The 11889-nt window shown below is 31.1% G+C and overlaps 2 protein-coding genes across 7 annotated transcripts; both read right to left on the bottom strand.

Moving 5' to 3' along the window:
- Positions 1–167: 167 nt before the first annotated feature.
- LOC111280491 (protein PAF1 homolog) lies at positions 168–6594 on the bottom strand. Of its 6 annotated transcripts, none has more exons than XM_022867951.2 (13): positions 6454–6594; positions 4812–5674; positions 4067–4135; positions 3670–3777; positions 3397–3577; positions 3231–3307; positions 3001–3120; positions 2174–2279; positions 1461–1547; positions 1265–1333; positions 1105–1176; positions 865–1008; positions 168–767 (listed from the first exon to the last, which is right to left on the bottom strand). In XM_022867951.2, the coding sequence occupies exons 2-13, from the start codon at positions 5660–5662 to the stop codon at positions 621–623; spliced, it is 2031 nt and encodes a 676-aa protein (XP_022723686.1). In that variant the 5' UTR covers positions 5663–5674; positions 6454–6594; the 3' UTR covers positions 168–620. The 6 variants fall into 6 exon arrangements, with proteins under 6 accessions (XP_022723686.1, XP_022723683.1, XP_089612991.1 ...); XM_022867948.2 differs by having other exon boundaries at positions 4812–5681; XM_089756865.1 differs by having other exon boundaries at positions 4812–5896; positions 6454–6581.
- Positions 6595–7864: 1270 nt separating this feature from the next.
- Positions 7865–9715, bottom strand: LOC111281267 (histidine-containing phosphotransfer protein 4-like). Its single transcript, XM_022868968.2, has 6 exons — positions 9619–9715; positions 8912–9042; positions 8719–8787; positions 8471–8542; positions 8226–8298; positions 7865–8126 (listed from the first exon to the last, which is right to left on the bottom strand). The coding sequence occupies exons 1-6, from the start codon at positions 9676–9678 to the stop codon at positions 8079–8081; spliced, it is 453 nt and encodes a 150-aa protein (XP_022724703.2). The 5' UTR covers positions 9679–9715; the 3' UTR covers positions 7865–8078.
- Positions 9716–11889: the final 2174 nt, after the last annotated feature.

Consider the following 11889-nt stretch of genomic DNA (forward strand, 5'->3'; position numbering starts at 1 on the left):
GAAAGATGGAGGCCCAGAATAAAATCATTTATAAATAATCTCCCGACCTAAAATTTTGCATTTTTCCAATCGAAAGTGGAAAGATAGTACATAAAAATGCAAGAAAACAGAACGCAATGTTCATGGGAAAATACAGACTATTTCTAGAAAACAGAACGCAAAGCACAGGTGAAACCAGCTTATTCTAACTTACATTTGCTCAATCTCTTTATACAACACCTTTACTCTTTCCCCTTTTTCCTCTATAAGATATTATTAAACAATCTTACATTCTTTTAATCATACACAATAATCTTAAATTCTCTTAAACTAAAATAAACGCAAAAATCATCCATTTCTTGAATGATTTAGAGAAATCACCTTGCCAAAGAGAATTTTCAACTTTCCACGAACCAATCTCGTATTCAAGGTGAAAAAAAAAAAAAAAAGGAAAAACCTAAGTTTACTGAATCTAACTACGATCCAGAAACAAATATATGTTAGGAACACAAATATGGGGGATATCTAGCTATCTTGATTTATTTGGTTGTGGCTTACAGAAGTAACTCAGGGTCAGTGAGTACCCAGCAGCTACAAAACTCCTAGAAAACTTCTGAAAGGCTACCATTTTCATATACCAATCAATCAGACAAGTCATCCTCAGCTCCACTATACTGATCAACATCTTGGTGTCGTGCAAGCTTCTGAGGTCTTCCGAGGCTGTCTTCGGCATCTAGCCTTCTTCCTATCTTTGAGCTTGACATACCGCCCCTCGAGTTGGAATAAACCTGATCGCATACCAGAAAAAAAAAAAAGTATAAGAACTAAAATCCATTATAATCTTGGTGCAAACAACTATAGCTGGCTTCATATCCGTATCCATACCTCTGGGTCTTTCAGTTCTATTGCAGCAACTGTTGATCTCCTCCTTACAGTTATTCTGGAAGGTATAGGGAAATGTTCAATCTCATCACCGGATCTTCCTTCTCTGGCCCTCTTTTTTCTTAAATTAAGCTTTGTCGGAAGAGGCTGCAACATGAGAACAGTGAGTTAATGTCACAGAAATCAACAAAAATTTCACCACAAATGGATTGATAAAGATGTAAATTTTGCTCGAGTCTATACCACATAGCGAGCTTCTCCTTCATCGAAGGAAACAAGGAATGTTGTTGGATCATTTGCATCATCACCCCATACCTGTAAAGGGGTCAGAAAGATTTTTTTGACCATTTAAGTGGTAGCTCCAGCTTGTGGAATGTAATATTACAAAAATCAAGTTACATACATCCCAATGGTATTCGCGAACCCAAGAATATGAGATATCTTCGTGCTCATCATACATATCCTTCGATAACTGTCACCATTAAAAATGATATGAAAAATCAATTCACTTAGAATCCACATATTGAAAGTTAGGCTGTATGCAGCAAAAACTATGGTGCTAATGCATATATTATTAGTGGAAGGCAAGGCATATCTACCTCATCAAGAGAAGGCACCATGTATGCCAAAAATTTCTCAGGATTAGCAGGATCTGAGCTTGGTGCCAGATAACTTTTCATAATTGCCTGCAATTTAAACAAACTAATAAAATCAATATCAAATGAACTCAATTTATAGAATCAACAGCCACTATGTCAGTGTCCAGCAGCTCCTTAGTAAATTTATATAAGCCTTTCTTTTTCTTTCCAAACAATACCATGAAATTAAAGTTATTGCCTAAAATAACATTTCAGAGTTAACTATGATCATCCTTGAATAAAAGCAGTAACGATGCTATCAACTATTTGTGGCATACTCATTGATGAGACTAGGACCTTGAGACTGCATGCGGATTAATGTCAACAAAAAGCATGGAACTATGCCAACAAAATGTACTAAATGTAAAAATAACAGGTTCCAAAGAAATCCTTGGGCCAGCAAAGAGATTCCTGAAACATTTCATTCAAATATCTCATTAACTTTTATTTCCTTTATCATTTATGATAACTAAATTACGCAGCACATTCTTTTTATTATGTATTCTACCACTAATCTTGCAGATTACAGAATTCTTATTTACCAGAAAGCCAAGATATCAATAAACTATAGTAATCCTTGTGGTATGTTAATCTCAGGAATATTAACTAATTTCATAAGCAGAATATACAATCTATGTGCTGCATGCATGGAATAAAACCATTACTTAACTCACCCTTGATTCATGCTCATCACGAACAGAGTCATGCAGCTTGCTGAAGACTTCGGAGTCAGCTGTTGGAGCACTATCAAATGCCACCATAATGAACTGATCATTGTACCTGCTACAACCACATCAAAGACAACAGATATGAGTATGTTATAACGCAGCACAATAACTAATGATTGAATTCTTAAAGGTCTATAATTTAATCAACCATCAAATCCCTAGATATCCCTATCTCATGATTCATATAGAAACAATCAACTACCCCACTCCTGAATCCCCCCTTACACATGCATAGTTAAAGACACCTTTATAAATACTTAATATACCGTTTGGTTGCATTTGGATGAAAAACGAGGTGAGAAATACTAATTCACACGTTTTATAGAGAAGATAAACTAGTCAAAATTTATTCCAAAAAACAAGTGTAAGGTTTAAGTTGGAAAGGAGTTTGAGAATAGATGCAGGGATGTAGCAGGCAGCTTCAAGACTTGAGGCTTTTTTTGTCTTTATCTCAATTTTTTCATATTGTTTTCCCAATTAAAGAAGGAAAATCCAAACCAGCATAGCAAAGCCTATCCTATACCCTAAGCTTACCTAATATGATAGGTTCGAAAAATCATGCAGCTACATTAGATTCACCTACCTAATACAGTTTTGGCCTAAAAAATTTTGTATAGATGTGTTTAAGTTACTAAATTAATTTTCCTTCCCAAAAGACACATTGATAGATAGATTAAATGTACAATATGCACAATTAAGATTTTTTGCATGTATGAGAGCCTGAAAAGAAAGTAAAAATAATAAAGCCAGAAAAGCACTAACTAATTTCATACCGATCAAAATCAGGTAAGAGAGGAATAACTTCAACAGGCTCCAAGTTTTTATTGGTTGCATGGACAGGTCGTAACTTGGATGCTTCAAATGATTTCTCAATTTCTTTGATTTGTCTTTCCCTGATAAAATTGTCCATGTTTTAATGTCAAAGTGAAAGTAGACAAGTTTCTCACAAATCTACTTCCAATAAAAATTTCTCTTCATCAAGGGAGGTTGAAATCAAACAAACCTATTGTTAAGGTTCTCCAAAAGATTGCGGCCTCCCTTTAGCTCTCTCAGTTCTTTTGCTTGCTTTTCAGTCAAAGACTGCAAGTGCCAATATATTTAGTTTTGGCACATCTTTCGACAACAATTGTCAAGAACATCAAATACATAACATGATAGTTAGCAATTACCTGTTTTGTTGATTCCATACTAAGCGGAGATATGTACTGTGTTTTAACCAGCCAAGAAACACCTTTGTCAGTGGGTCTTTCTTTTCGTCTTATACCATCTTTCTTTATAGGGGTTACAGCTTCATCATCATGCAAGAGTTCCTCATCCTCTGCGGCAAGAGGTGGTCTAACACTGGGAGGACTAATTAAACAAACAGAAAAAAGATAATCAAAACCATGGCATAAAAAAGCAAAGGTCTAAGAAAAAGTTTTAAGCAGGGTGAAATATGATACTTGTATACACTGAGGTCAAGCAGGTCAAGTGGTATCCCAAGATCTGGTTCAACAAAAAGTTTAGGCTTGTACATTTTCTCCAGGGAAGTGATGGTGTATTTTGTAAATCTGTGAGGAAGAAGTATATATTAATGAGAAATTTCACAAAGGGATTAAATCATGACATCAAGACCAAAAACTAAAACCTGCTTTTATGTTTAAATTGTCATGAGTCCAAGAATATTTTTCTCCAGAAACCAAAAAATAATAATCACAGATGTACAATCACTTGAAAGAAAAATAAAAGAAAAAAGGTAAATGCATTCAATCAGACAGCCAACAAATATAATGGATCTTGGATTTTTGAAAGAGAAAATACATAGTCATCTTTCTTTGAAGTGAAAAGGCTAGTTCTTACCGATCTTTATCTTTCTTCAAATTCATGAGTTTGGGCTGTGCACTTGGATCAGGAAGTTCATTTCGGAATCTACATAATATAAGTGTTTGTCATTATAGGAAGTAACCAGTATAAATATATGCCATATTTAAATAGTCAAATAAATAATCAAAAGGAACACTTTCCTGCATGAAAAAAAAAATCACATATAGGGAAAACAAGAAGGAAATTGAATGCAGAAAATAAAGATCAAATAAGTGTTCAGCCAAAAGTATCACTATACATCCAAATGCAAGGAACAATTGATAGATACATTTGAAAGAAATTCACTTCCCATTGTTCACAAAACTGCTTTACCTGCAATATGCATGGGTTCTACAACATGAAGGGGCAAGAACTGATAATTTTCAAGTCAATCCATGGTCCATCAACCCACTTGTACCAAAGAATGCAAATACCAGAGGCATATCCAGCATTGATTATTCTATCAAACTCCGTCATGAGTCATGCTGGGATAGTTTACAGACTGCAACCCCCCAGTCTATCGTCATAAATGATTTTCATCCCAAAATAAAAAAGCCAAAAAGATAATGGAGAAATTTTCCAGTACGTCAAGAGACAACATCATTCAACCTAAACTAGATAGACTCATTAAGGCAAGATGATAAACACTGAAATTTAATAAATTCAATATCTAAATTTGATATGTCCATAGAACCAAAAATAAATTTTAAATAAGAAAGAAAAAGCATTTCCATATACTCACTTCAACTTGCACAAGAATGTAGTTGGCTTCTTTAACCTATTCTCAATCCTCTCACCACTCAAAAATGGTGTAGCTCTCCTATCTCCCATTCGTGACCCTACCATTGAACCATGCCCTTTTCCAGAAGACATCATCTGGGTCTTCTGGGACTCCTTCATCTGCTGCCTATGCTTTTCCTCTTGCCTTTGCTTTTCAAACTCCCTTTTCTTCCTCAACCTTCTCTCCTCCTCGGTCTCCACCCTTCCCGCAGGTCCATTTGGCTTCTTCGGATGAGGCAATATCGGCTTCTGCTCTCTACCTCCAATCCCATGATGGGAATGCCCATGTTCACGCCTTCCAGACCCCGAAAAATCCCTATTCCCCCCTTTACTGCGCTCACTTAACCCCTGATCCCCAATACTCTCCTTTGGAGGAGGTGGCGGTGGAGGAGAACTTGGGGGAGGTGGTGGAGGGATCGAAGAACCCGGAGAACTTGGGGGAGGCGGTGGGGGAGGTGGCTGCATTGCTTGATTACCATATTGTGATGAGTACTGTGAAGATGGATAGTACATTGGTGGCTGTGAGTTGATCGTAGTTTGTGGCATTGTAGGCAAAGGAGGGGGTGGGGGAGGTGGATAGGAAGAATCCGGAGGTGGAGGAGGGGGAAGGGGATAAGAATATTGCTGCTGTGGAGGTGGTGGGTGTTGTTGTTGTTGGGGCGGTCTTGAAGAAGGGTAATGATAGTTTGAATTCGGATTCATTTGATTGTAATTTTGACCATAATGTTGTTGTTGTTGTTGTTGTTGTTGTTGAAGTGGAAGAAGGTTTTGATTTTGAGGTGGTGGAGGTGGGAATGGCTTATATGAGGCCATTCTTTTTGTTTTCTATTTCCTTGATCACAGTATAAAAAAAAAAAGAAATTAATCAATAAGAACACAAAAAAAAAAAAAAAGAGGACAGTAAAAGAGAAAAGTTGAGATTTTGAATTCTGGGTTTTTTCCTCTTAAGTTTTGTTGCAGAAACTGATCCAAATTGAAAACCTTTGAACTGGGTAGTCACTCAAATTTGAAATTTGCTATTTTTCTTTATCCTGCTCAAGAAAAACCCTAGAGGAACAAGGAATAAAGTTCAAAAGTTTGATATCCCAATTTCCAAAATTCAGCTGAAGTAGCTAAACCCTAGCAAAATTAACCGCCAAATTTTAATTTTACCGGTCAAGAAAAAAAATTGAAGGAAAGAAAACGTTAAAGGAGCTAAACAGAGCAAGGATTTAAGTTTTCAATTCCAGAAACCCTAAGAAAGTGATAGAGATTGAATTGGAATCTCACCTGTAAATACTTGAAAGCAAAAACCGGTTCCAAATATATATATCTAAGAGAGAGAGAGAGAGAGAGAGAGAGAGAGAGAGAGAGAGAGAATCCGAATAACTAATTTTTCAAATACAATAAACAGATTACAAAGGAGAAAGCGAAATTTTGTAAGGCAAAGTCAGGCTATAATGTACAGAAACCCTAGCAAAGAGAGGAGGAAAAACCCCAAAATTTTGATGAGAGAGATTTTGGGGGTAATGAAAAGCCCTAGATTGATCGGATTTGAACAATTGGAGAAAAATCACGAAAGCGCAGTGATATATGTATAACTACAATAGAAAAGAGTGACTGACCGGAAAAACCTTGTCCGACCGACGGAGGGAAGAGTATGCCCCTTATATTCGGCTGACTCAGCTTGGATTTTTTTTTTTCTACATATTTCTTCTACTTTTTTGAGATAAATTCTTTTTTTTTTTTTTTCTAAATTCAAGTTCAATTTAAATTTAGTTATATTTATTATTTTAGTAAGTAATTTTGTCAAACTATTTGATTCCTCATCTTTTTAAGAATTTTAATTTATTCAAAATTTCTGTTATTTATATTAATATATATATATATATATATATATAAATATGCACACATAATCCTAATGAGAATAAATTTTTATTATATAATAACATTTTGTAAGCGAATCTTGATTTTATTTTTTCATTTACAACTTATTTATATTAATAATAAATTTTTTTAGTAAATTTGGTGACACGAATCAAGGGACACCAAATTAATTTTAAAAAAAATTATTCCAAAGCATATATTAAAATACAGAATATATATTTTTAGGGGCATCTTAAGCTTTTAATTTTGCTTAAAAATAGAAGTTTAATTTAAATACTTATAAATTGATCATAGACCCTATTTTTTTTTCTCACTTTTAAGTAATTGCATATATATATATTTATTCAAAAATTTCTCTTTTATATTTAAATATTGTAATTTTAAATATTTATTTTTTTTAAGAACTTTTTAACAATAAATTATTTAATATTTGAATCATATGGTAAGTGTGCGTAAAGCTAATGCATTATAATAAATCTTGTATGTATTTATTTATTTATGTTTTTTTGTTAACAATAATTTTTGAAAAAAATTCCAACTTTACTTTTTTAAAAAATAATAAATATGCTTATCATTAAACTCAAGTAACCGTTGTTATTTTAATTTATTTATGTGGAGTCGCATAAATTTCATTAAACATATAATTGGACACATTAAAAGATTTTCACACTAAAATTTTATTTTTCTAACTATTATGATGATTCAAAGCCCAATCCAGCTTGGGTTGGGCTCGTTGAATCCAAGCTCATAAAGAAGACCAATAAACATCTATCCCATATCTCCCATCTTCGGCTTTGGGCATAAGGCATCGAGGAGCTACACATGTCAATTTACTGGGCGAGATATAATATATATACATATATATATATTTATTTGTGGAATAAATATATAATTTTTTGTTTTGAATTAGTGTATCCTATTCTAAAAACATTATGGGTCTCTTTGATAGTATTATGGGAATCCTGTTATTACGATAAGATTGTGTATTATTATTGAATTTTTAAAAATTTAATCATAAAATGACATGCATAATAATATTATAAATTTTTTTTATTATGCATCCAAATATTTTATTCAAATAATAAAATTTAATTTTTTAAAAATAAAATCTTAAAAAATTTAAATAATAATTTCTATTAAAATGGATAGTAAAGTATATATAATATTGATAGATTAAGCTATAAAATAGACTAAAGCATTTCATTCACAAAACTCCAAGAAAAACATAGCTTACAAGCAAACTCTAAGAGGGCCTACAAAGCTAATTAGGTGAATTTGGGGCATACAAACAGTAACAAATTCATCAACCACAATACATATTTCTTGCCGCATTGCAGTCATAGGCTCGTATGTATTTCTCTTCTTATTTGGGGCGACATGCTGTCTCCATTGGCCCAGCTTGTCTTGCCATCTGAACATTTAGATAATCAAAAGTGAAAAAAAAAAAAATAGCTAACAAGTTATAAACACAATTTCTCAAAAAAAAAGAAGGACAAAAAAAATAATGAACCTGAAAATAAGCTTCAAGCTTCTTTCTCAGTGTTGCATATTCTTTCTTCAGTTGTTGGAAAGTCCTCATGCATCTGCTTGCAATCATATATTTTACAATGAATATATGCATTTGAAGTTATTTTACACCTTACAAATACTGAAACAGGTTGGTTTCAAGAAGGGCCAAACTTGCTGTGGTCTTGTTCATAATATATAGTATTAGATAGATTTTGAAAACAAGAAATCAAGGGGCAGATGGATTACCCTTCTCCATTTCCAGACTTGCAATATTCCCTAAACAATGTGCTCTCAGCTTTCACCTTTTTGGCTCCAATGCTGCAACCAATCACAAAGAATGAAAATAAATAATTGGTTCTGTTAAAGCCAGCATAGAATATACTTCATGTCTTGACATTACCTATAATAAGTCTTGTTATACAAGATTGCTGACTCTTTTCAGATAATTTTGTTTTTTTTTTTTTAATAAAAAGATTTTAGTAGCATGTTATTACCTTGAACTGCTTCCCTTGAACTGATGCATATAATCATCCAACTTATTAAAATCAAAAGGTTTCCTCTCCCTGAAGAGCACAGCAAACCAAAAAAAAAAAAAAGGAACAAAAATAGTATAATTACCATATCTCATGATCATCATCCTCATATTTTGTTGTTATTATATTATAAGTAGTAGAAATTTGAACTTACAGTGCTTGCTCTAAGTTAAGGATTAATCTGGCTGAATCGCGGTAGTATAAGGTGACAACTTCTTCCACAAAATTCGGGTTAGCATCATCTTGGAGTTCCTCCAACTGGATAAATTGTTCATCAAGATATCCCTGCAATGATCAAATAACAATTAGTGTTTAGTTATGGCCACATAAATAAGTTAGCAATGAACATAATAAAACTTTGAAGGAGTAACAGATAGGAATTTAGATGTGCATGCAGATGCATATATGATTCAGGGGTAGTTCTTTTTAGTTTCTTCAGCGTCTTACTCTTATTTTTAGGGCAGATAGTTTAAATCATAAATCAGACTTCTAATTGAATATTTCACTAGCGTAAACATAGTGTAACACCATTTCCAGGTTAATTTTCCTATACCCTTGGGAAAAAGGTGTAGTAAAAAAAAAAAAAAGTAAGCAAAACCTGCTATTTAGTTCAGTAGATTCTTGTAGCCACCTTTAGAGGTGACGTTGAACAGGTTTGAGATTCAAATCTGAGCACTCGCAATCATTTTTCTTATTATCTCCGGCATCCTTTATAAAAAAAAGTATACATCTTTTTGCATTTTTGGTTACTTGATGGGGTGGTCTCGAAGACTACTGCGATTTTGAAAACTTTTCTCTGTTAGTGTGTGTGCAGAGCATATTTTTTCGTTTTGCGAACAGCAAATCTTGAGGAAAACAAACCTGATCAAACAGGGATTGCCTCATGATTGCAAGCTGCCTGCGCATGGGGTTTCTCTCCATTGAGAAAGAATTAATGCTCGAGGAGTCAAATGAAAAAAGAGCAAGCTAGAGAAGGAAAAGAAAGGGGGAAAAGGAAGTTGAAGGTTTGAGTGACGATGCTATGGAAAGGGCCAAGAAGGGGTTTATATAGCGGAGAAATCCCTTCACCCTGGCCCAGCAAAAGTTAAAAAGGTTCAATAAGTCGCGAGTTGATAATTTAAAATAAGGTACGAAAATAATATGAAAATGATAAAAATTAAAATTTTAGTAAAATTATATATAAATTTAATAAAAATAAAAAATAAAAAATTTATTTTTTTTATAAATATGAATTATGATATATAATTTTTATATAAAATATAATATAAATATATAAATTATTAATATTTTTATATAATAAAAATATATAAATTATCGTATCTCTATTTTTAGTGAAAGGGGTAAAGGGACCATAAAATGTACATGGACATAAGTTGGCTTTAGAAGGAGCTAGATTTTAGTATCTTTGCAATGTTGGGTTTAGTTATAATTGGGGATTGGTATTCTGATTCTGTTTCTAAAAGAAAAAAAAAAATCAGATTCGTTTATCTTTTATGTGTATATATATATATATATATATATATAATCAACTCTTAAGCCTTGAATTTATAATGTTGTGACAGATTCTATAATTCTTAGTAACATATGGATTTCAGCCTTATGCACTTGATTAATCCTCATTGACTGTGAAAACTAATATTAACATTGAATAGATAATATATATATATAGGTATATATATGTATATATATATATATTTATATTTATATAAGAAGAGATCAATTTATATAATATAAAATTAAAAAATAAAAACTTTTATATATTTTTTAATTATTGATTTTAATGGATTTAAAGGACAAGAAAAACAAGTTACAAAGAAAAAATAATTTAATTTTATCCTTTAGATATATTAAAATTAATAGTTAAACAGTATGTAATTTTTTAAAAATTTTATACAATATAAATTGATTTTTTTACATATATAATTTAAAATAACAATCACGATTGCTTGACTTATTGATAAAATATTAAAATTTAAATTTATCAATCAAAATTCAAATTTTAATAAATTTAATTATAAAAAAAAATTGTAGATAGGCTTGAGTGGATTTTAACATGGAAGGGGATATGAAAGACAGGTTTTAAATGATTTAAAAATGCATATTGTTTCTATATATGATTGCTCACGTGATTGAAGATGCTATATATAATGTCTAGTCATTTGAGGAGATGTGAAAATCAATTACATTGTTCATATATATATTTATCTTTTTTTTTATATATTAAAAAAGTAAAGTCTTGATACAAGTAAGAAAAAGAAATAAAAATTTAATTTAAAATCAAATCATTGATATTCCTTCAAACATCTTTAATTACTATACTAAAAGTTTGAGAACACACATATATATTTATTAATTTTCACTATCCGAGTGATACTTTTTTTGCACCTTTTTTCCCTCCAAGAGATGTTGGATATTTTTCCTTTTTGTTTTCTAAACATGTACCATCTATTATTTGCAAGATACAAATATGGCACTTCACGTATTCAATTGAGTAAATTGTTTTTTAATCATTTAAATTTTCAAAATTTTTTATTTTGATTAATTAATTTTGAGAAATCATGTTTTGACCACGCTAAGTTATCAATATAACATTTTAGTCACTTCAACCGCTAAAACTAACGATTGTCTCGTGTGATTTTTCACTTAAATTAACTTTGATTACGTGCAAGTTTTTCATCATCTCCTTTCCAATATTGTGATATTGGTTACATGAAAATATAAAATTAAAAAAAATTAATGTTATTAATGATTTTTAAATTATAATAAAATGTTTAATATAATACTTAAATTTTAAAAATTTTTAATACTTGAATTATAAATCTATTAACTAATATAATATTTGAGTTCTTTATTCATCATATATCATTATTTTAAATTATTCATATTAAAAATAAATATTATATTAATTAATAAATTTATAATTCAAATATCATATTAAAAATTTATAAAATTTAAGTGTTATATTAAATATTTTATTATAATTTAAGGATTATAAATGATATTAACCTTAAAAACTAACTTTAGATGACTTTTAAATGTTAAATTTTGTATTTGCTTACAGACAAGATTACTTAGCATAAGAGCTGACGGGAAAATGTCACGTAACTAAAATTAATTGATACAAAAAAGCAT

The sequence above is a fragment of the Durio zibethinus genome, chromosome 28, assembly GCF_047325235.1.
Source record: "Durio zibethinus cultivar Kanyao isolate XHJ-2024 chromosome 28, ASM4732523v1, whole genome shotgun sequence".
In the NCBI taxonomy this organism is placed as follows: domain Eukaryota; kingdom Viridiplantae; phylum Streptophyta; class Magnoliopsida; order Malvales; family Malvaceae; genus Durio; species Durio zibethinus.